Source organism: Echeneis naucrates, chromosome 5, assembly GCF_900963305.1.
Source record: "Echeneis naucrates chromosome 5, fEcheNa1.1, whole genome shotgun sequence".
Classification (NCBI taxonomy): Eukaryota; Metazoa; Chordata; class Actinopteri; order Carangiformes; family Echeneidae; genus Echeneis; species Echeneis naucrates.
The window spans coordinates 13,023,010-13,049,330 of NC_042515.1; the positions used below are offsets into that span (position 1 = coordinate 13,023,010).

General features: G+C 42.0%; 1 protein-coding gene across 1 annotated transcript in view; it reads right to left on the reverse strand.

Annotated features, from left to right (window-relative positions):
• Positions 1-1,450: 1,450 nt before the first annotated feature.
• Positions 1,451-26,321, reverse strand: part of LOC115044145 (potassium voltage-gated channel subfamily B member 1-like) — a 31,826-nt gene continuing 6,955 nt past the window's right edge. The window contains exon 3 of the mRNA XM_029503004.1: positions 1,451-3,292. Coding sequence (XP_029358864.1) covers positions 1,451-3,292 — 1,842 coding nt within the window. The remainder of the gene's footprint in view (positions 3,293-26,321) is intronic.

Genomic DNA, 26,321 nt, shown 5'->3' on the forward strand with positions numbered 1-26,321 from the left:
GCAAACAATACAAATGTATTTACTATTGTAGTTCTTCTAATAAAATGCAACTCCATCAGAATAATGCAGCACATGATCAAAATGCTAATCTATTACACTAGCATAATATATTTGTCTAAGAGTCCATTCTTTTAGAAAATATCTTAAAAATATAAATGATTTTGAATCTTTACCTTGTATAATAAACTGTGATATTCTATTTTTTGTAGTTTTATACATATAATATTCACATGCCTACAAATCTGGAAGTTCAACATTGAAAATCTTCTGTTTTTCACTGCTACCTGTCCAGCTTCAGTGATACTCTGTCATCTTATATGAAGTTAGGCTTCTCAGCTACAATAAGGATGAAAACATCTTTAGGAATTGGAATTAAAACTAAAGACTTTCTGATTTTCTCCAATGATGCCAATCTGTGGGACCCGTGCAGACAATTAGAAACAAACAAAATACGTAAACAAACAAGCGACAGGAATAAACAGTTTCTTTTTTCGTCTGTGTTCGTAATAAAAATAATGACCATGTTAATATCGTGTTAAGGTGCTCTCTCATGCCAGCAGTTGGGCACGTCGGGAACAAGTAGGAAATCAATGGATGCAGCCTCACAGTGTCTCTCGATCGTCTAAACTTTTTCTGTGCAGTAAAAAATATCGATGAGCAAGACACTAAACCCCCACTGAGCAGTATCAGACTGAAACATTTGATTCTTTTCAAGTTCACGCTTAAGACAAGAGACCATAACGTTACACAACAATAAATATATTGAAGGATAATTGCTGCACACCTATGTTAGTATGCATGCTCTGTTTGTGTTTCTCACCGATGAAAACGCAAACATAAAACATGGGAGACAACATGAACTAAGGCCAGTTTTCAGGAAGGAAGTTAAAGGAAGCAAACTATACATTTTCCCAACACTTTGTAATCATAATCATGAAAAAATGTATATTTGACCTTTACACTTCAACATTGTTATTTCAGCTATCTGAAACGGGTTCGCAGTTCGCAGTGCCATGTTTAAATGTATTCTTGTGGATTGCTACTGAGTGGACAGCCTTTGCTAGTGGCTTTATCCAGGGATGTCAAAAAAATAGGTTTTTGGTTACAAAAAAAGTGATATTCTGTGCTTGTACAACTAGTTTGATATCTCTCAATGATAATCTGGGCTAAAACAATTGTACAAATAGTAAAAATGATCAGACAGGCGTTCCTTGCCAGGAAACCTCTTGAATCATTTGTCTTTATGGAGTCCTTTGTCAGAAAAAATTGGAGAGCAGAACACAAAAATGTTCCCATCTTCCACACTTTGTTCATTTTTGTGGTAAGTATTTTGTATTGTAATTCTTTAAACGTCTTCAGTGCCTTTCATACTTTTAGGAAGTTCACTGTGCTTCTTGTTTGCTCTCTGTCGCTTTCCGCTCGTCCTCTACTGTCTGTTTCTTCTATGACTTTAAGCATTAGAGTGACTTTGCTTTCCCTGAAGTGGCTGTAGCTCCTGAGCCACATGATTCTCCTGCCCCTCCAAGGGCAGTGTGCTGTTACCCAGCTTCCTCTCTATGCCCTCCATGTGGTTGGATCCCTGCTGGAAGCTGGAGTGCTGGACAAATTTGGGGCTTGCTTTTTCCAGGAGTCTTTGGGATGGGCTGATTCCTGAACCGTCGTGCAGGTGCTCCTCCTCATCTGTGTCGGCGTCGATGAACTTGTTGATGGATGCATCGTGGAATGTGAAAATGCTGGGCAGTAAATTCTCTGGGCTCTTGGTGGGTGTCCTGCTGCTGGCAGTTGTGTAGATGGATGCCTCTGGGCTCTGGACGGATGAGCTGTCTGATGGGGCCCTGGTCCCGGCATCCTTGCCATCTTTGAAGTTGACTTTGAGCGAGCGCCTTTTGACAGGGTGGTTGTGCGGGTCCTTGGGGCTGCCAGCATACAGGGCGGCTTTGTCTGCCAGCGGGGTTTCAGTGCCCTGGGATCCTTCATGCTCATTCTCCAAGGTGGGTTCCAGACTGGGGTTGGTGCTCACCTTCCCGGGCATGTTGCTGATTGGGCTGTGGGAAAAGCGGGCACCCTCCGGGAAGTCAGCGGCACAGCTGATGAAGCTGTCGATGCTGGACACGCTCCTCATATCAGTCACCACCTCCGCCGTGCTTGAGATGGCTTCAGCTGGGATGTTTCCCATCTCAATTTCGGCTTTCTGCCTAACTGCTTTGGACGGCGGCCCCTTTTCCTTGCTGTTGAGGTCGGATGGTGTTTGGGTCTTGGCCATCTTGTTGTACATCTCCTCCAGCTTTTGTGCACTGAGATGCTGAGGGCTGTTAGAGGGCTTAGCCTGCTCCTGGTAGCTTGACTCGGTGGTCTTGGTGGGGCAATTGGGACTGGACTGTGGCTTGAGTTTGGGTGTCCCTTTTGGTGGACAAGGAGAGACGTGATTATCATGCACCTTCTCCTTCTTTTCATCTGCCTTCTCCACCATTACATCCATGAGCTCAACACCACGGCCAAATGCATCTTTCATGTTCATTGAGACAATGCTGCCATTTCTCTTGGCCCGCTCAAGTGCCTCCCTTCTCTTAATGGCTTTCTCCTGCCGCTTTTGCTCTTTGTAGAATTCAGAGAAGTTATTTACAATGATGGGGATAGGCAGGGCTATGACCAGTACTCCGGCAATACAGCACAAACCTCCAACTATCTTCCCCAGTAGAGTTTTTGGGTAGATATCTCCATATCCAACTGTGGTCATAGTAATAGTAGCCCACCAGAAGGAAGCTGGGATGCTTTTAAACTTGGTGTCCTCCTCATCCTTTTCTGCAAAGAACACCAGACTGGAGAATATCATGATACCCATGGCCAAGAAAAGGATGAGCAGGCCCAGTTCATTATAGCTCCTCCTGAGAGTGAAGCCCAGCGACTGAAGGCCTGTGGAGTGACGCGCCAGCTTCAGAATACGCAGGATACGCATGATTCGGAAAATCTGAACCACACGGCGGACGTTCTGAAATTGCAGCACACTCTTGTTGGATTCTGTCAAAAAGATGGTTACATAGTACGGCAGGATGGCCAGAAGGTCAATAATATTCAACGGCCCCTTAAAGAACTTCCATTTGTTGGGGGAGGAGAGGAATCGTAGCAAGTACTCCATGGTGAACCACGCAATGCAGACAGCTTCCACATGGGCCAGTTGTGGGTTGTCTGTGGCTTGGCCAAACTCATCTGTGTCCTGCAGCTCTGGAAGGGTGTTCAAAGACAAGGCAATGGTGGATAACACAATGAAGAGGATGGAGATAATTGCCAGGATCTGGAAACAAAGAAGGAAAAAGGAACATCAAAAATAAAGAATAATGCACAGTCTGTTGATGTATTACCACTTGGTGTTTTTTTTTTTGTTTGTTTCCTTCCCCCCTTTGACCCAGACTGATCATCATTGATGTTTATATTGTCACAGTCATTCCTCCTCTCCTCCCTGACTTTTCCTTTAGCACCACCGTGAGTTTGACAAATGTGGTCTTAAATGAAATGCCTAAATTGCTACTGGATGAATAATCTAATAGTTATATACATGAGGTTGATGACCAAATACCTGCAGAACCGATGGCAGACCCATAAGTTTCAGCTGTAGGTTGTGTTTTGTGCTTATTAGTAAATGTTAACCCAACAATAGGTAAAAGTAACACAGCATCCACTACGCACAAAATATTTACACATTACCATATTAACTAAGCATGAGCTGCTGATATTAGCATTCAGTGCAAATCACTGGCAATATTTACAGCTAAATAGCGAGCATGGTGGTAACCTGCTTGTTTTATTAGATTTAGTTTCAAAACCTCTCTCTGAGGGTTTCTTAGATAAAGTTTGAAGGTGTGTTGGCCAGGAGGTAAATTAAAGACATGCATACTAACAAAGTAGGAATGTCTTCGAGACTAATTGCATGTTCAGTCTAGTCTTTTGATCTCTGTGAAATCATCTACTCACGATTGATCTTCTGTACAGCGTTTTGCTAATGATGGGCCGATGAAATGATGAACAGACTTACAGATTAAAAGGGTGCACTGTATTTGAGTTACTCCGAAGCTGTCACGGTTACATTAAACAGAAAGTGCCCCAACAGAATTTGGGGCATCATAGATCATACATTTGAATTTTACCTGGTTGCAATTTGCAGCTTTTGGAGGGTACAGGGGGAACATGACAGCAGATCACTGGTGCAGCTAAAATTAGCAGTTGACTGCCCCTGAACTACATGTTCAAAGTTAAATAGTCCCACCAAAGTGAAAAAGTGCTTCAACGTCAGAGCACCATTAGAAACACATTTCAGTGTATCAAATTGCATTTCAGAACTGGAAGAAATATCTCAACTCGTGATCGTATTTCTGGATGATATTGATAAGATATGATAAGTCCCATGTAACTTTTCTGGCTACTTTCTTCATGAACACTGGTGAAATGCCATGTCAGCATTTCAAAAGAAACAGGGTCAGAGTTAATTCGATCTCTAGAGTAGATACCCCCCTCCCCGCCCCCAACATTTCAAGTCCTGAAGTATCCATTACTGAGTCAGACAGTGAAGGATGGAAAGCGAGTATTACAGAGTGCTGATACTTTTGAAAACCCCGTTATACTTGTTCTTTGTTCTATCCGCATCATTTCTGTTCAGTATGCTTCAGACCTCTGTTGCTTGAGGCTACAGGAAAATCACCATGTATTACTTGTTTTACAAAGCACACCATACACGCTCTGCGGGCCTGACTGACAGACGACCGGAGACCTCTGAGGCATTGAGCTGCCTACTAATGATATAATATGCTGAGTACAATAGAGTCTGGCCACAGTGCTGAGGATTAAGGAGGCTGCTCAGTTGTGGATGTGTAGGTGTGCCACGCCTATTATTCCTGTCCTGGAGTCAGTGCGAAATCCAACACAAGGTCACAGTGGAAGCTGTGTCCCAGGCTTCTAGCGAGCAGGATTATTAGCTGGTTCCAATCAGCAGCCATAAGCTCTAATTTATCTTGACAGGTGACTGCTTGTACACCTACCCTGGCCTTTGAAGAGGGTGACTAAAAGCAGAGAAACCCTGCTGCAGAGGAAGGAGGACACGGCAGGAGAAAGACTACTGAAAAGCCATTTCAAGGGCAGAAAAAATAATTGAAACCTTTTCAAAACCTTCAATTCCTTTAAATAGACCGTCTTCCGATCTGGATCCCCAGAGGCAACAAACGATAAATGAATATTCCCAATGATTCCCATGAGAGGAAGTTTTTTTTTTTTTTTTTTTTTTTTGCTCAATAATCACCCCTGAGAGAATAAAGCTACTAAAGTCAACCCAATGTGAAAAATCAACAGGTTAAAAATAGAGTCACCATTTTCAGTGTCTACTCAGGATGAGACCATCAGAAAGGTCATAAGAAATCCCCAAAACCTGGAGTACTCATAAGGAGATTCTGCACTCTGATTGATTTAACAGCAATCTTTCAAAAGGAACAAACGCAGAGAGTCACTTTATATCGATGCTCACTTTTTAAATTGGCTGTCCAGTGGAAACCACACTCATGTGATTAGGGCTTATCAGCTTGACGCAATGACCGGACTGGGTGAGGCAAATGAATCATGCTGAATAGAAAAGCCACTGTTGAAACTGAACCTAAGTGTGTTGTGTGGAGAACAGCCCAAGCATGACCTGCTCAGCCTTCCTGCCAAAGTCTCTCTCTTACTCACCTTTCCCCCTCCAACCCTGGTAGCGGGCCAACCTACAGTCAGCCAGAGAGGAGATTAGGGAGGTGATCTCATCACAGAGACACAGAGTAGACAGAGTAGAGGACATGCGACACAGTGAGATACACAGGAAATGGGCCAAAAGCCCTCTGAACAGACATTTGGGAGTTTCCACAGTTGGGCAATGTAATATGATGTGTCTTTGCGTATCATTTGCATATGCAGGGGTGTTCAAAATGAGGAAGTTGGGAATGAAGAGAGAGCAGGCCGGGAAGAAAAAGTAAGACATTCAAAGTGAGTCCTCTCAGTGCATTTGAAAACACAAAAACATTGAAGTGAATCTATATTTTATATTGAACAGAGATGCAAGAGGGTCATGGTTAATGTTGTGTTACCTCATTAGCTCGTAATAATGAGCATTGAGGTCACAGGGACGGAATGCTTTACTTCCTGTTTGCAAAAAGTGAAACGCTACAGATGACTGGAGACGATCAAGCCTGCTGCTACTTCTGCACGACCATTAGTCATGGATCTGTCATAAACACAAACATCTATATCTGCTCTCAGCTCAGTAATTAGCCCCAAGCCTCCCATTCCCCCACAGGCTGGGAGGCAGGAGGCTGAATATTTAATTTCCTCCTGAAGTGCAAGCAATATTGTCCTGGAAAAGGTGAGGGTGAGTTCACACTCATTTGGCCATGATGATGGACCACAATGACAAAGAGGTGGTCTAGCTTTCACTTTGCTGCCAACACGCAAGGTTAACCCGGCTTCACGCTCGAGCTGCAGATGGTTGTGACATCAAGTCAGAGATTTTCTATTTTCTATCCATGGATTCAAAACACGTGTGCATATAGCTCATCATTACAGTCCCATCGATATAAATGAATTTATCTCATTAGTGACCTATTTTCATTTAATTTACAACCTCGTGTTCAGATCTGCAGCGAGTGATCACGGTTGCTGGAAATTGTGAAATGATAATATCTTCTGTCATTCTTCTGTTTTCGCTGTGAAAGCAGTTCAGACTCATTTTCACCCACATAGTGACACAGAATCCAGTATCACAAAAAAATGAGGTGATAGATTTTAGGAAAGTTGGTTTTCTTCAAAGGACCTGGATAGTCAGGATGTCTAATTATTGGTGAATCTGAGTGCTTTACGTAGAGAGACAGAGAAATCAGGAGAGACCAGGAAGAATAGAAAAGACAGATGGGAGGGGGGAGTTTGGGCAAAGAGAAACAAATCAGAGAGGGACTGGTGGCGTGGAAAAGATGAATGAAAAGAGAAATGCACACAAATGACAATTGGGTCTGAGAATAAAGGATATGAGGAACAAAGCGGTCTTCTAGTTGTCACAGGATATCTTTTGTCATATTCAGTATTATGCCTTAAGCTATATCTTCGAAATGTCAGTTGAATTCTGACTGTTCTGGTTTGTCTTCATTGTAAGAGGATTGTTTCGGGCCAGCATGAGCTGCTTTGTCGCCCTGACCTTTCTCAGTCACTTTAACGTTGAGTGGAAGATGGCATCTCTAATGCTCTTATTGTACCACTTCCTCAGTGATTTGCCAATAATGTTTTCTGGCCCTGTGCACCGCTGACCTCCCTCCTGCTGTGTTTATTGTGATTGTGGTATTTTTCCCTCTGTTGGATACAGTGTCTGTGATTTTGTTTTTATTAGAGACTTCAGTGGAAAAGATGGATGGAACTACCCTGCCAGTAAAAAAAGTGTGGAAGTGTCCCCCCCCCCCAGGGTTCCAGTCATTCTCTTGGAAAGTTCCACATAGGGACCGTGATGCTGTAAAACTACTCTCATACATAATCTAATTACAGTTAACCCCTTAACATACGGTTTCCTCTTTCAAATTTTTAAAGGATAAGGCTCAGGCCAATCAACACAACCTCCGAAACCAACCAAATTAGAGTGTCAGCAGGCTGCATATTTATAGTTCCACTTTTTCCTCAAAACAATTGGACAAAATAGTTGATATTTATTTATTTAACAAACACTCAAACAGTCCATTTATCAGGGACTATTTTTAGCAGTGAATCTGATGCCCAAGAGAATATTTACAGCAGCAATACGATGTGTATGGGACTGACAAGAAATAAACAGTGCCCATGTTCATTATACTAAATATGTCACCCAGTGGTGTCACTGATATTTTTGGACAACAATGTAGCTCTGTGGCACAGCAGATATAAAAATTAACTTATGAAGTTTAGATTCTCCTCCATCATTTCAAATAAAGTTATGTTGTTTTGAACTGTGTTTGCTTTAATGACTCACTGGCAGACTTCTGCTTGTTGAAGGGTTTATCCTTGTAAGACAACACAATGGAAGGACTAACAATTATGTCCTGCCCTTAGGGGATGAGCCGTGGTACACAAACACTCAGGCTCATGGGGAGGTTACATATGTTCTTGACATTTTGCACTCAGTGTTGATTTTTTTCTTGGTGTTTAAATGTATCTTTTGAGTGTAGGCAATCCTAGGAACATAAATATTCTGAAGTGTTTCTTTTAAGTAATACACATTGTTTACATTGATATTAAAACGCTCAGAAAATAGAGAAATAACATTATTAGACTTAAAAATATCTATTTAAAGTCTGACTTTGTATCAAAAGGTTGAAAGAAAAACAACTTTTGATTACATTGGTGCTCCCTGAGTAACTTCCCCACATGTTTCTTGACCAGATAAGTTTTTGGACAACATATTGTGTTTAGTATCGTGACACTCTGGCTCCTCACTGGATGTCCAAACAGGTCAAATCTGGATTCTTGGAGGACATTAACAAAAGGTGAGACGATGGAACAAGTCAAAGGGGCAGGCAGCCTTTTGCCTGGGACAGAAACTCTAAAACATCTGGAACACATCTGTTATCAAGTCAACAATGAACTCTATATGCTGCATGATTATAATAGTAGTTTCTGTCCTGGATGGACCGATTATTAATGATGTTTTACAGAGTGCTCACTGAGCTACTGCAGATATCTCGATTCCTCTGAGTCATAAGGAATATAAATCAGTTAGAGCATGAAATTAAAATCTGATCCTAGATTATTAGGTGATAAAATACCACTCAGAAGCTGCCTGACTGACAGAGCAAAGGAGGCCTATAAATCACCACATCACCTTCTTCAAGTGAGACGATTGATTTGAAACTATGAATTTGTTCCAGATCTCCAGAAATTATGGTGCATTCTGCTGCTGTCAGTTTAACTACCTGCATTGAAACTGCTTCTATATACAACGTGATCTAAAAAAGAATATATCTAAAAACATGTCATATCTTATAAAATTACTTAATGAAGATTTATTATATAATATGAACATTTTTCTTTGTCCTGTATGCAAGCTTTTAAAAAATAATTACCGTACAGTAATTGTGCTTCAGACCTTTTTCCTGCATTGCTTGACAGGGCATGAATTATACAAATTTACAGTGTCATGAAAGTCCAAGCAGGCTGCACGCACATGACACACTAACACAACGAAATGTCAATTTTCTTAATAAGTAAAATTTAAATTCTAAAATGTGTCAAATACGTTTTATTTTTCTTTTCCACAGGCTGTATGTCAGTTTTAAAATAATGGCTGATATCAAAAAGGTTAATCTAGCTGCATATGAACTACTGCGTGCCATCTTCCTCTTCTCTCTGCTGAGTCTGAGACACGACCAGGTTCTCCTCACAGCACGAGCCTGTTGTGGGAACCCCCAGCAGGCTGGAGAGGCCTTCGTGCAGCAGGCTGCAGAGAAGGCACACAGCCTTCACGGCTGAGATCTACTCAAGGAACAATTATCATCTCCAGAGATGTTAAATCCTGATATATAATTGGCATTTTTGTGCGGTTCTGAACTGCTGTACAGCAGCAACGCTCAAAGCCTTCCAGCATAATCCCATCTCCACTCAGCCAAAAGAAATATCGCACACAGCTGAAAATGACAAGTGCTCAAAATACGGCTTTGTTCTTGATACCCGTTCTTTGCAGACTGGAGCTCCAGCTGTCTCTGATTGCTATGGTCTCTGCACATTGGCAGCAGTGTTTGCAGCCAAATGAAAGACAAAGGGCAGAATATAGCCTGCTGAATCACCACCAACCAAAATAGTTTGTCAAAATGATAGTTTCTTGTTCATCTTTTCTTATGGATGTAGGCGAAAAGAAGATTAGAACGAGTCAATAAAGCTGTAGCAGATTAGGGTGGTTTAATTGATATGGTCAAACACTCAAGCAGAGTCAGGTTTAATTGCAATCAGAGGATAAACATCAGGCAGGAAGCATGAGACATTACTTGCTTTAATATAAATTATGACCACAATGCCATCAGAGCTCACGAGATTACATCAGTGAGGAAGTTCGTGACCTCTGTCAGAGAGAGTGAATCCTGGGAATTCCTGATTGACTGCAAATGATTAAGCTGCTGCCACTGAAAGCTTTTTAAACCCAGAAACAATATCCTACTCTTTGTTACACAACTCTGATGAAGAGGAATATCTCTCTCTCATCTGCCATTTACTTTCCCACCACGTCATCTCCATGGCTGCAAAGTGCAAGGCCTGATCGTATGGTTTCATTGAGTCTCATGTCATCTCACGTCAGGCAGTGGACACAGAGCCCGACAAGATGCTTGCTTGCGCTGGTGTTTGCTGACAGCTAATTAATATCCACTTTTTTCCTGTCTCTGGTGACCTCGCTCTGTGTTTCGCCTTAAGGGCTTGGTCACCAGGTTCCTGTGACACGATTGAGTGTCAGCGCTGAGTGGGGAGAATCACCTGGGCTGTCCGCCGTGAACAGCACCTGAAACAGGAGAAGCCTGGCTGCTGCCTGTAATCCTACAGCATGTATCGCCTCCACACTACGGTTTCAGTGGTAGACTCTCAACGACAAGACAGATAATAAGTCTGATATATGTAGTTAAAGGAAGAAGCACAGCAGTTTAAAGGGACAGTTTTAAATTTTGATGGTTTAAATACACCTAATTCTTTTTGTCTTGCTTCTCTCCTTACCTTAATTTAGGAAAACACTTAAAACAGATCAAATCTAGCGACCCTATTATTTTGCATGCTATATTTAATTTCTGCACAAAAAAAAATGCGTTAAAACATCAGTTCCTTAGTACATTCAACAAAAATTAAAATGTTGATTGATTAACTTTAAAAACGCTGGAAGGATTTTGTTACCAATGGGCAGAGCATGTCTGCCTGTTTCCTTCAGTTTTCAGTGTTCAAACTATGTTTTTATTGCATTTTGAAGGAAAGTGGAAAGCCATATTTCTTTAACATGATGGCTAACAATATTTTTGGCCATTTAGTTGTGAGCTGATGCATGGAGCTCCAGCATTGTCGGGCATGTCTTAAGCTTCTCTGAGACTTTCATCGCAGCAGAGATGGTCTGGTCTCTCACATCTCACATCTCTTTATGTGCCTATGAAACTGCTAATGCATCAAAAGTGAAATGGCCTTTACTGGTCCCAGTGTGCTGGGCCCGCTGGTCAGTGTAGCCATGACAACAAATTTACCAGGTTACAGTTATGGAAAGTGCCGTGCTGTTGGACGTCTGGCAGGATCTATTTCCTTTCCCCTCACGTGCCAGCCGTTTCCCTCTCTCCTGTCTGGGAATGAGGATATTTTTGAAGAGAGTGATTAGAAAATGGTTAATTGTAGTGCCAGATGGCACATGCACTGTGCTCCATTTGACACAGACAGCTTTATACAAAACAATCTGTGATGAGGCAACAGAGTGCACCAAGACAAAAATGGCCCAGGGTCTTATTTTGAAAGCACATGCGCCTCAGCACTCCCGCGGAGAATTTAGCATCCAGCTGACACCACAGAAAATATCAGATACTTGTAACAGCATGGCTGGCTCTGCCTGTGGAAGCTTTGTTGCTTTGTTTACTGGTACAAATAAATTAAATGAACCATCCCAACAATCACATCACTTTTCTTCACCTATCGCACAAATAGCTACATGTTGAATGCTCAGGTAAGGCTTTACACTTGCCAAATCAAATTTAAGAAAATGTCTCTTATACACTCAACACAACTGCTAAGTAACATAAAACCATCTATTTTTCATTCTGTGGAAGTGAAACACCTGCTGTGCACCAGAGTCTCCCTTTAAATGTTTCAGCAGCAGTGGAGGGGCAGACCGAAGAGTTTCCTGACTGACCATCAAGAGCCACAGCTCTGTGTCTGTGTGTGTTGATGCGTCAGTACAGCGCACTTCCTACATCAGTGTCAGACCACTGAATGCCTCCCTGGCCTGCTCATTTCTGTCCAACTGTACAGAACTCTGGAGGCCAAAGCACTCTGGCACAGTCGTCCATCCCCCAGTGGTGAAGCAAGGCCCGAGATACATAATGTAAAAAGACCAAGAGAGAAGGATGTTTGAAGTTCAGGGCATAGTGTATAATGTATGCAGCTCAGATGCACAGTCACTAAGACTCCCTGAGGCAACAGGCATAAAAGAAACTTTGGAAGTGACCTATTTTTTTTATTACTTCAACGAAATTTCATAACTAAGCTGTGTAGTAATGATCAACTTCAGAATTGGAGCAAAGAAGCCCACTGCTTTTTTTTTCTTTTACCCACTTTACCGAAAAAAGTAAGGAAGAACGAAGGAAAGAAAGAAAACCAAAGAGTCTGGCATTTATGAGAAGAACAGTTAAGAGGGATCTAACCTTTAAAAGATGAACTTTCATTTTGAGCTTAAAGGCCTGACACACAAAAATAATAAAGAAGTGACTGTGTGATGGAACCTTTCAATGTTGAAACCACGAGATGGAGGGATTGGTGTGTGCTGTACCTACAGTAAACTATGCATCATGTTGTGTGTTTGTGCCAGCTAAAGGTGAGAACGAGACATTTTTGGTTCACACCAGCGCCACAGGCCTTTCAGCCATGCTGTAATACGAGCGGACAGAGATTATTATCAGGCAGGAAAGCATGTCCAGCTGTCTGTCACAACATGTGGCGAATGCAAACAATAGCAGGGATCTGTGCGACTGACTTAACCAGGACTTGCATAGCTGATGATCAAAAACAGAGCTGGGCCCATCAATGCAGAATGCAGAGAGATTAATGGTGGCCATGGAATAATGACGTGGAGGAATGAAGACAGGCTTACCCCCTCTGTCGGCCTCACACAGCTTCTTCCTCCTCTTTTCCATATGCGTGTACTAACACTTACCCTGCACATGCAAACATGAACTGACATGCAGCAGCCCAGCGTGTACACAGATCTCCTCATGGGGAGACTGCAGTAGCTTGGCGTACAGCTCAGCTGATTGTTTCCATGGTGATGTGGAGTTTTTTGGCATTTGCATAAAGGATGCAGCAAGGAAATCACAAAAAAAAAAAGAGATCAGAGGACATGTAATCATACATATGCACATGGTGAAAAATATAGCACCGATCACCCACCGACACCGAGGACTTCTGGGAAAAAAAAAACAAAACTGATGTCTTTGCCATTGTCCTGTCCCACTCATACAGCTTATGTGATTTTTTATTTCATTTTTCATTTAAAAGCGAAACCTGTTAAACATTTTAAACATGAACTGGTCCCAATTTCTCAAATATTAATTCCCTTTTTTCTCCACCATAACAAAACAATGAGAGGATAACCTTAAAACAATGGTAAATAACTATTAGAGACAATTGATTAATGATATGACAAAATAACTATATAGCCATGAATTACAGTGTCAAATGGCTTTACAGAGCATCTCATCTATAAACAAAATATAAAACCACTCATATTGAGTCACAGCCTTATTGACAGCCAGAAAAAAATCATACACAACCTTAAAAACAGATGTTCAAGCTTCCAGGATGTTGTTTGGTGCAGTGTTACAAGTGTTTTCAGGAAAATGTGAAATATGGGTGATATGTGAGTGTACAAAATCTTGCCATCATGCTACTGTGAGAGTGAGAAATGGCTGCAGATTCAGTATCAACTGTACCAGACTGCGGATTTCCAGTCTGGAGGGGCAGAGTTTTCCCAGTTGTTTAAAGTGGGAGTGATTGTGACAATGATTTGCAGGAGGAACAAAACTCTAAATTATAGGTAGTGTTTAATGCTGCTGCCATCCTGAGACACTAGGCAGCGAGAAAGACACGAGTCTCTGTACTATAAGGAGGTGAAATCTGACAAAATCACAACCTCGAAAAAAAAAAAAAGCAAACAAACAAAAAAGCACTGTAGTATATAATATTCTGCGGACTGACTTTACTTTCCCAGCCATGAAGCTCTAGAGGAAAGCGGACTCACTGACAAATTAAAAAGCTAAACACATGTCAGGCTGGTGGGTGATGCTCCACACACTGCTTATATCCATCCAGCCTGCTGTAAACTGGCCGACAGTCAAGCATGTTGGCCCAGCCTATTCCTGCCATACATGGAGATACTGACCCGAGATTAAGAGACTCTTAATCAGCGTCCTTCTGCTTCTCCTGACCACCACTGTACTCTCCTGAAAACAACACTTTTGTTTGCTTGTTTTTGCTTTTTTTTTTGTTTTGTTTTGTTTTCAAATGATTCGTTTTAGCAGCAAAGAGGAAGCTCAGTTTTGCTGAGCTGCCCTACACTGTGGTGTGTCTCACCACACGCAGATCATTTCAACGTTACATTCGGTTGAATAAACAGGACGCTATTGCCTGACCAATGGGCAGCCTCTTGTGTTTCCCTTCAATCATTCAGGGAGCTGTTTTAATTTTACAGCTGTTATCCTTCCCGCCACTAATCTGCTTTCTTCTGCCGCTACTGCAGCTGGTGTCCTGCCCACCAGCTACTGTGTGGGCTGATGTATTAAAGGGAGGCTGCAGGGCGTGCTCCTGGCTACAGAGACTACCTCTCCCTACTTCCAGGGTTGCACAGTTTTGACAATCTTCATCTAGATATCACATTTACTTATTTATATATATATATAAAACACCCCAAAATACAAAAAAGTCATGTTTATTTTCCTACCCAAACAATCACCATCTCCAGGTCAAAGCGACAGTATTTGTAGTTAAATACTATACTCCTTCTCTCAGTGCCACCACACACTTATCACCTACACAAGTCACTTGCATCAATTAGTTATCTTAAAAATTTGTTGACCACACAACCTGGCTATTACTAGAACTGTTACTAGAAGAAACCTAAATAATTCCCCTTAAAGCCTCATCTGTAACCTCTCAAATAATCTATTTAACATTTTCAAACTACCTTGTGCAAATCTCTGCGAGCAATTTAACAATTTACTCGTTTTTATCTTCAAAAAGTATCCTCATTTCTCAGCGGGATTATGTACCACAACAAGAATTTCTGTAATCACTTTTTGACACTAGACTTTGAGAGTGTGAGATGACACCAAGATTAGAGAGCAAATCCTTAGAGATTTGGCAACACTGCTGTTGACATTATTCACAGAGCCAAGGTTTCCATGGGCTAGCCCCCAGGATTTCAATTGAATACCCATTTGAATCTTTGCAGAGGGTTGATGAAGAGGCTCTAATTAGCAGCCTTCCTCACTAATTTTCTCAAAGCTCCATCCTGTTAGAAACCAAATGAAGGAACCATATGAAGGAAAGACAAAGGATGGCATCTAACAATGTTATTGAAAGTCCCTTCACATGACACAGAATATTCTATTAAATTGTCAAAGTATTATTATTTTACCTGAGGCACCAAAGAGGAACCAAGACAAAAAATCTATCATTGTTATTGTTTCATTTCAATGAGGAAGTTGTATCAATCAATCCATCAATCATTTACGGTCATAGCAAACACAAGTTAATCGTTTAGCCCATGAAATGTCAAGCAAAAGTAAAAACTAATTCCATAATAATTTCTGAAAGATTTTTATAAACACCCTGTGTGAAAACAAAAGTACAAAAAGGTACTAACATGACAAAAAATAAATAAACGCATGAAATTTAACCAGAGTTTCTGATTGACTGCTCAGCTAACAGATAAAGGGTTTCATCCAAATTCGATCAATTCATCAGCCAGCAAATGTAAGCGTTATTAGGGTCAACTCATCTGGAGCCACAGGGAACGCAACAGCGAGGGAATCAGGTTTCCCACAGATCACTAACTCTTTCAATTTACATCACGCTGCTCGGTTTACACAGGACTCGTTGACTCTTCTGCTCTCCTGGGAGATGGAGCGGCCCGAAGTAATTCAACAGATCCACATCACACCCAGTCAGATGATGAATTTCCTATAACTTTGTGCTCTGTGAAGTTGCACGTATCTGGCGACCTCAGATACATGCTGTGGGATTGTGAGTTATACGAGTGACAGAAAAACAGAAAGAGTCAGAATTAATGCTGTGGCGTACAGGTGACTGATAACATGAATGACCCAGCTAGAGAGGAAGACACCATGATGTTTTGTTCACCCTCACCATAACCTCACCAGCTTTCTCCTTCTCCTCTCCCCTGTTTCCGTTTCTGCAGACTGTGAGTCTGAGTGGTGTGGATTTTGAACTGTGTTTTGGACTGCTCTTCCTCACTGTTTTTTCGTTGTATGACCAGGTAAGTCAGTTTGCTTTCTCCGGTCAGGTGTTTGGTGATATAATTTTAAGTGTTTTGTCAGTGGAGGTGCCATCAGGAGGATTGTAGTTTCCCCATCTGTCTATCCGACAAGGAGCGCGGATAGTCCCTCCGAATGGTACCATGACCGCAGAAGAGGTTCTACTAGCTGTAGGTGATCAGGTAGGATTTGTCTTACCCTTCCTGAAATAAAAAAGCTGTTGTTGGGTATTTCAAGACTGAGCCTCTTGTTTTTCATTTAATGAAGTATTATGTATGTATTTATGTAATAAATATTAATCCGAATTTTATTTTTATTTTTTCACCGTGCCTGGTGTTCCACCATTCATACTCAGAAGAGCTTTTAGAGGCTGAGCTCCGTTGGTTCAGGAGGTTTACAGGTGGTTTCAGAGCATTTATTTTACTTAGAGCGTCTGGTTTTGGAGAGGGGTTTACTTGTTGGGTAGGTTTACTGTATAAAAATACCCAGTGTTTGATAAGAATGGGAACAGGGCTGAGCCAGCCCGTCCCACGATGGAGGGGAATGAGACAGGGTTGTCCTAACTCAGTTGTACAGCCCGGCTCAGTGGGGTATCTTTGTTTGAGTCCTGCAGCATGAAGAATCCTCTGACTCTTTCTGCTTATGCAGATGATATAAATATTTTGACACCAGCCAGAGAGGTATTCAGGCATTGCAGGACATCCCGTCCATGTATGAAAATGTTATTTTGCATGGGTTAACTGGGCTACAAGTGAGGTCAGTGGAGAGGTCACGTTCTTTCCCATTCTACCTGGAGGACTTGAGTCGGGGAGGGAGGGGTTGAAGCTCTTGGTTGTCTTCCTAGGAACCGAAGCTTTTCAGCCCTGGAATTGTCAGGGAGTTAAGGAGAATGTGTGTGCTTGGTTGTTTAAGTGGACACTGGGGGAGAGATTTGGTTCCCAATAAACTGGTCACTTCAACTCTCTGGCACAGGTTGATCACTTTGACATCATGGAGGGATTTCACAGATGGAATCCAGAAGGCAACGGTTGACTTCTTTTGGTCTGGGAAAAATGGGATACAGGCAGCAGTACTTTATCTGCCTGGGGCTGATTCAGACTACAGAAAGCCCAGCAAATCCTTTACAACCATGGCCCAAACGGGCTGGTTACCACTCGACTGCTTTTGAGGAAAGCTGGGTGCTTGGGCCTCAACAGACATCTATTCCCGATAAAAAGTGTGGACCTAGAGCTAAGTGGACTAACCGGGAATGTGGATTTTTGGAGAAACTTTGTTCTGCCACAGCTTCTTCAGTTTCCAACCTCTGACGCCTTCCACCCTACAGGTCAGGCTCAGGGAGTCTGGTTATACCAAACTGGGCCATCTTATGAGACTCACTGATTCGCCTGAAGGACCATCAGAGGAGAGAGGAAGAACCCCACCCATCAGACTGATTAACAAAGCAGTGGCAGAAGCTTGTGAAGCTCTATCGCTGCCTCTGAGGCTTCTTGTGAGGAATAAAACTGAGGATACTCAGTGTAGCTTCCCCTCTCTGTCTGTGGGGAACTGGAAGGAAGGAGGGAGACACTTACTGTGTTTCACAGCTCCACATTTGGATAACTTTCATAATGCAGGAAAAAAAGGATCCAGGTTTGTGTTAAGGTTCCTAATCAATGAACATTGTCATTGTGGAGTTAGAGAGTTGAAGCGGACTGGGCTCTTTGGCACCAAGGCCTCCCTGAAAGGCAGCTGGCAGTTCCTGTACAAGCTGCCCATTGAAAAGCAGTCAGCAGGCCTCCAGTGGAGGATTGTACAAGGTGCAGCAGCAATGAACAGATAGAGTGCATATCGATCCTGGGGTATCAGAAACAGGCTGACATCATCGTTTAAGAAGGTTGTTTTCAGGTCTTGAAGAAACTTTTGCATTTGATTGTTTTATTTTTGGGGCCAGGATTTCTTAATTTCTTGTCTGGCTCTTTAAATTGGCAATTTGGTTGACTCTTATTTGAGTAATAAGTCCCAGAATTGTGTGCAGAGCTGGTGCCACTTTTTGTGGGGCTAATAAAGTCTAGATTCAAAGTAGAATATGTGTACGATAAAGCAATGGAGAAAATACAAGAGTTCATTTGAGTGTGGGCTGTGGGAGAGGTTTTCTGTTCTGTGGGACGGGACGGAGAGCTGGCTGTTAATTTATTATTGAAAGAAGTCCTTGATGTGTGCTGTTGCTTGATGGATGTGCTGTTTGTTTGACTTGCGCTTTTTTGACTGATTTATTTTTTTGTCAAAGTATAGTAGCGGTTCAGTGGAAGGAATTTCAGAGCCCAATCCTCTCCTCTCCTCTTCGCTCCTCTTCCTCTCCTGCTTGGCCCACTTTAAACCAACATGCCTCTCCGTGGCCTATATCTCAGAGCAGACAGAGGCAAGGTGATGTGCTCATAGCTGGAGTCTGGTAGGTGGCAGGAAGGAGTGAGAGAAATGAGAACAGTGAGTAGGCTGAGGCTCTGTCAGTAAACTGGGGAGAAACAGGGACTCCTGGGACTGCTGCCTGCAGATTAGCGGGAACGCAATCCACCCACTCTGCACTGCCAGACTCTCAGCTGTACTGGCTCTTAGTGTAACACAGTGGCATATGATAGCAACATCATTTCCATTCAGATAAGTGTGATGGACCTTTCTGGGAACTTTTTAATGAAAACCTACACGTGTCAGTCATCTCATGTGCTGAGGCACGAAAGGGTTTCAGGTGAGCTACCTGAGGAGTTGTGCTGCTTTCAGCTGCTCCCCAGAGACTTCCTCTGTGGTTTCAACCGAGCAACCGGAGTCCTATAGCTCGGAGGTGATCATCTGAGTATAGTTCAGTGCTGTGCTATCCAAAGCACTCCTCCTGAATTTAATTAAAACTAATTAAATTAGTTCTTCCTCAGTCAGCAAACCACAAGGGTCTCCCGTAATTACCATGAATACAGGTTTACAAACAATGTGAAGCATTGCCGTTTAATCCCACTTCACGTTGCCACATTGGTGTATGTTCACTCTTTACACCGACTGCTTTCACTTCAATGTCTACATCACTGCATGAGTGACGGAGCAGCTTGGCTCTGGCCGCTGTTTTCCCGTTTGCTTCCCAGGATGACAACTTTAACCTTCCAACTTGAAGGGTAAAATTCACAGTTGATGAGCAGCAGAAATCAGACTTACTTTCCGAATCTTGTACAAAAGAAATATTTTTATACAAAAAGGAAAGCATGTCCTTATGTTCAGTTTTAAATAGAAGCTGTGAATCTTTGCTGTGTTGACCCAGAAAACCATCTCCTTTCCACATTACTTCTGTCTCTCTCTCTCACTCGCTCTTAGTCAGAGAAGCCTGATAAATACACACACCCACATATCGCAATACAACTGTATACAGTACACACATAAAGCACAGCACAGTGTGTAGACAAGTGTTGTTATCTGCCACTGTAATTGAATTTTAGGAGGGAAGGTTGGGGGGCGGCATGGTGGCATAGTGGTTAGGGCTGTTTTCTTCCCACTGTCCAAAGACATCATGTTCAGGGTAACTGGTGACTCTAAATAGTCTGTAGGTCTGAGTGTGAGTGTGAGTGGTTGTTGGTCTCTGTGTGTCTCTGTGTGTTGGCCCTGTGATGGACTGGTGACCTGTCCAGGGTGACCCCACCCATCACCCAGTGAGAGCTGGGATTGGCTCCAGCATCCCCCATGACCCAGAAAAGGTAAGTGGTAGAAATGAATGAATGTTGAGGATTTTGAAAACATATTTTCTGTATCTAAGTGCAGATACACATTTTGCTCTTCTCTGATACTTGACATTATCTGCAGTGTGGTTTGGACATACTGTCTACACTGTCTCCTATTTAGTCTGCTCATCTTTGCTCTGTGGAAAACTGTTTCCACAGCTTCCACAGATTCTTCAGAAGTCTATTTGTCTTTGCCATTAAGTGCACAGCGCATTAGGTACCAGTTCCACCATTAGATGAAGTCCATAAAAGATCCAGTACTTTGTGTGCACAGAGGGCTCATTAATCCTTAATTAAGTCATGAATTTAACTTCCATGAAATATACTTATTTGCACTCTTTGCAAGGGTCAGAACAGGATCCAGGTCCAATATTAAAGTATAGGCAGCAGTGAGCTAGCTTACCTTAGCACAGACAATAGAAAAAGAGGGATACAGCTGTTTCGCTCTTAATTAAATAAAAGACAAAAAAATTCAGCAAATTTTTCATCATGTAGTCGCTGCAACTTTGCCAGGAAGTAAGTATGCATTTGAGAAAGTCACTGCACTCAGCCAAGAAAACTGCAAACTCTTATTACTACTTATTACTTCAGTTTTTGTACCAATTAAATTAAGACATTATTTAAGATTCATGTTTGCAGGATTTCCAGATGGGTTAGGGTTAGTTTGTTAGATGGAACCAGGCTAGCTGTTTCCCTCTGTCTCTTGTCTTTATGCTAAGCTATGCTAGCCAGCAGTTGGTTGTAGCTTCATAGCATGTTATCAAGCCTCTTCTCTTACATTTGACAAATAACTACATTTTCACAGAATTTCAAAAAGAGATTATTTATTTATTTATTTATTTATTTTTGCTGCTTTTCTGCGCTCATACTCACAGATAAATAATAAATCATGTGGCAGAGCTTCCGCAGATTCACTGTCACTTCCAACCTTCTGCTATCACACCAATCAGTTTGCTGCCAGATTATCTCACTCACTTCCTCTTCCTCTTCCTACCTTTTCCTTTTCCCGGAGACTTCCTCTGCATCACTGTCTGCTGATTTAAAAAACTCCTTTGGTGAAACTAAAGGACTGCCTAACAGTTTGATGCTGTCTAATGAAAAGGTTCCAGGCACATCAGTGCGTTTATTTAAAGATAAACTCCTGCAGAGAATGTGCAGGAAAATTACAGGCTTAAAAAAAACAAAATGGGTTTGTTTTCGGTGAAATGGGTGGTTGTGTGTGGGCCTGTGTGTACACATATGTGTGAAAGAGTATGTATTTATAGAAGCCCCATGGGACAGGGAGGTAGCTCTGTGCTTCGGTAGATGATCCAGTCGGGCTGTGCAGGATGTCACACTAAGGTGGCTTCATCACTCCTTGCTGACTGCGCCTCATTAGGAGGAGCAACAGCCTGTAAAACGCTAAATGCCTCTGCATTGTCCTACTAAATGTCCATGTGCAAACACCATAAAAACACACACCCAAATCCTCTGGGATGTGTGCCATAGTTTGGTCTAGTTTTTCCATACAGATTTTATGGAATGATAATAATAATAATTTTAAACACACTCTTCTAGTTCCCAATGCCCTCTGTCGGTATTGATGACCTTGGTTTGAATATTTATTCTGTTCCTTAAGAATTGGATAGAGTAGGCGGATTCATTGATCAAAAATTGAACTAACCCTCACTCCCCATGACGGTTTCTCTCTTGGTAGATACACACGCACACACACACACACACACACACACACACACACACACACACACACACACACTAAGAGAGAGCGAGAGAGAGAGAGAGATCCTTAATGTAGCAGCTGCTCCTTTTGGGTCCACAGATGAGTAGAGAGGTGAGGCTATTAGAAGAGTCCAGCTCTCATGGCCCAATGCTGGTCTAATGTGTGATCATTACCGATGGAGACTCAGGGAAAACCTTTCACAACTTCCCACTCAAACCAACTTTTCCTCAAGAGCTGCATTATCTCTGTAAACTTCAGCAGAAAAAAAAAGTATTGCAATGTCATGTGAGGGCTGATTAAACTCAGCATCTTTGTCCTGCAGAGGATCATTTTCAGTTGAGCACATAACTGGATCTAAGGCTGTCCTCTCCAAACATGAATGAACTAATCTCAGTATGAAAGTGCAGATCATGGTTTTTAAATATAGATCCTGTGTTTGCTTTGTATTCTCACTCTGTTTGCCAAAGAGCAGAAACTACTGAATGAGACATCTCTGGAGAACAATGCATATCTCTCACACCCATCTGCCTGTTTTCCTGCTGACATTTATCTCAAAGCCTGAGCTTGGCTCTTGTCATGTATATTAGTTCATTTAAAAGCTGCATTTGTCACAGGTAGATAAACACGCTGGAAAATCAAATGTCTGTGTTGTTTACTGTATCATCAGGTAACGCTGTAACCCGAAGCTTTGTTTAATTTAGCCTGTCTACCGTTGCAGACGTGATGTCCACCAGTGAGACACTGGAGGTGATCCAGTGTTAATTAAGCTCTGTTGTTGACTGTCCATGGAGCTTTCAGGTGTTGGGTTCTGTATCAAATTCAGGTAATTACTGTTCCTCGGTCTGGGAGCAGCATGAGTGCACACACACTCGTGGATTTACACCGAGAGATGGAAGTACAAATAGCATGACTGTGTTTTTAATTGAAGGAAAACATAGATAGCAGGTGCTTGTGCTGGTTCGAAAGTCTAAAGACTGCCCCACACTGCTGTGTGCGGAAATGTAGGAACGCGTTTGGCTGTATTATCTGTAAACGCCATCATTGCAGCTCACAGAACACATTTTTTCTTTTTGTTTCCAACAAAAAGACCAAACCTGATCTACAGAGCTACACCACATATCCTAATGGCCATAAAGCAAAGAGAAAGGCTGACTGGAGTTTGCGTTGGACCTTATCTACCTTTGCATCGTTTGACCTGCCCCATCTTTAACAGGAAGCCAGGGAGGCAACCATAATTAAGAACTTTGCTCATTCTTAAACCATTACAGTGACGCAACATTTTATTTCACTACATTTAATTCTATTTTAATTTCTGCAAGATAAACGCTTTGCAATTATTCGGATACAAAAAGACACTTTTATGAAATTGTCTTATCCTGTTTCTTGGAAGGAAATTCCCTCAGAAAAGCTTGCAAAACACATTCTAGCGTTCCAATGCACCATAACTCTAAATACAACTGCGTTTTTCCTTTCCATCACCTTACATGAACAGAGGATGTCTACTGAAAAGAGCTGATTCTTTGTGCTCTACTCAAACAAACAGCTAAAGCTCAAAACTTCAGCGACACTGTCATTGTTTACTATTTGCTTGACAGCTAAGTGACTCTGGATGAGGAGTTCCTGATGAAAGCATCTGGTTAAAAATGCAAGAGCCCTTATTTGTTGTGCTGTCACCAACTGATGGCAAGCAGGGCAGAGCAAGCTGTAGCACTTGAGTTCGGGGAAAAGTTGAGGGAGCAATAACGGAGGGCGGTGTCACATAAAGATGAGAGCTCAGCAATGGATTACACAGACGGAGGCTCCGGAGAAAATATATCTGCTGTCAGAAAGTGTATTGGACTGACTACAAAATTTCATTGCATTATTCAAGATGCCTGCCATTCCTGCTTGGGTGGCTGGGTGACCTTTTCAGTCTTGGCCAGTAGAGTGAGCAATGAAAACCTTGGCGCGGTGTGTGTCTGTGGGTTAAGAAACAGTTTTAGTGCACAGTTGTTTTGGGTTGTTATTTCTAACTGTGGAAACTTCTGCTTTAGTGTGCTCCACTCCAAATTGTCAGGGTGATGTTTTCTTCTCTCTGGCAGGCCTGTCTGAATAATGAATGAAGTTCTGCAGCAAAGAAGTCATGTCTCCATCCCTTTGTGATTGACCTCTGACCTTTTTTAAATGTCAGCGTCTTCTCGAGCCTCAAGCCTAGTTACACAAATGTGCGAGGAATAAAGGGAAAATCAGATGGGGCTTTGTACTAAAAATAAAGCGTGGCTTTTGTAGGTCTGTCAAACAGAGATACTATGCAGTGGAAATCTGTGCGTCTGTGTGCGCATGTGTAATTTGCTGTATTGCCCCAGCTGGCTGGTGTGATAAGGTAATGTAGTGAACTAGATCACCTCGCTCCATGGAAACTGCAGGGCAACGGAGGGTTGAGAAGGATACATTTCCCTTCTTCCTAAAGCCATGTGCTCCAAAATGCAAACAGTATGATGAGGCTTTATTTGCTCTGCTGAAATCGATTGAGCTATTGACTATTGGTAATTTATTTTCACGTGCTTAAATCAAAGTGCCAGTATATAGCCAACACAACATATAGCCATGCATCATATTATTAAACTAACGGGGACAAGAATCCCTGAGTTCCAGGCAAAACTTTGAACCTGCATTAATTGATTTTATTTATTTATTTATTTATTTTCGGCCACCTGACAGCAGCGGAAAGAACCTGGCTGACTATTTTCAAGATGATATGAAGTTGAGCAACAGAACAACGTCAGCATTTGTTCTGACTGGAATCATAGTTCTGTTCAGTTCAAAACAGGTAAATATTCACTCTCCCCAACCAACCATTGAGAGAGTGATCTGCGTCTTTGGCTGCCACATGGTTCATTTTATTCACCAGCTCGTCTTCTCGCTTTGTGTATCTGTCTTTAACGCTGATCTGGTGAACTACTGTGGGTTCATCAGAGCTTTGTTACTGGAAACAAATACATGAGCAAAGAGGAGTGAGCTTAAATTGTGAAGTTGTGGGCAGTAGCTGGCAGGCAAACTGTGGGGTCTGTCCATGCAGGTAGCCCAGCAGAAACTCATTTATAGACAGCTGAGTCCTGCTCTCTGGGAAAAAATGTAATTCAAATAAAAAAAAAGAAAATCCTGCTTAAGTAAACCTCGGCTCCTATCCATCAGGACATCTCTTTAAGACTTTAATACAGAGAGCAGTACAAACATAGTTTTCAGTATAACCTTAATGAAGCTTAAAGTTCCAGTACATGTGCAGAAATCTGCTGATTCACAGCCATGTGGAAGCTGTGATTGTAGCATGAGGCTTTGAAGTCTCACGGAAATAATTTAGACTTAGCCAGTAAGATGCAGATGGAACACATTCTGACCTCCACACAAACAATTTAATCCGCATGTCTGCAATTCACAGATGGGCAGATTTTCCTCTATTGATCAGTAGACACCCATTGGACAAACATCACATTGTATCCCCAATGTAAATTTCCATTCATGCATTTCTGTACTCTGATCAAAGAGCATCAAAGACAAGTTTTCAATCAATAATGCTAATGTCTCACAGTCTAGAGCAGGGCTTCATTAGAGCCCATGTGTTTGCCTTTGAACAATGTCAGTTTCTTTCAAGTGTGGAAGAAAAATTGTGAAAAACTGATTATCAAGACTGATATCACAAAACAGAGAGAAGGTATAAACAAAACTGAAATGCATGGTCTGCCAAACAAAGCTGAAAAAATATGGATGATTTTTGTGGTGGTGTTATGAAACAACTCGTTTCTGAATACAGCTACCTGAGTGTTACTTTTGGGTCCACTTCAGTTTGACTGAATTGGCTCTGAGAGCTGACTATAAAAAGCTAGAAAAGGAATTTTTTCAGGGGTGCTACTTTATGTGAGAATATCCATTATGTCAAACTAGATGAAAAAAAAAAAAACATTTATAGAATTCTATCTATCTTTACTTCAAATTCAGGTATTAATTAATGCTTACATGTTGATCAGACAACTTAGAATAATGACAGGTTGGATCAGAGGGCGACAGAAGCAGTCAGACAGCATGATGAAAGAACCAGGATGGAAAACAGGAGACTTTTGTTCGTTCTGCTGACGGTCCTTATGACTCTGTGTAGGCTCACTTGGTGATACATGGAACTGCAATCAGTCTGGTAGCTGGGAAAGCATGTGCCATCGATTTGTGGCTATTCAGAGCTCGCCCAAGCACAATGGAAGAGTTGCTGTCACCCAGCAACAACCTTTGACAACAACTCATGAAGTACACTGTTGGATAGGCCCAGACATCGTTGTGAGCATACACAGAAACACAAAAGACACTAAGAGAAAGGTAGGGAGGGGAGGAGAGACAGAAACAAAGAGACAGGGGGAACACTTTGCTCCATTATACCGAGCCAACAGAGAGTATAAAATCATAGTGGCTTTACTGCCACATCTCCTTTGCTGCCATTAAACCCCCCGCGACACGCTGCTGGAGGTCAGAATGAGTGACTGCACTACCTCACGCAAAGCTACCAGCAGACAGCGATCTATAGAAAGTCACATATCTTAGTCCCTCTCCAACAGCTGATCAGAGTGAGTCCTCTCTCAAGCCCAGGCTGCGACACAG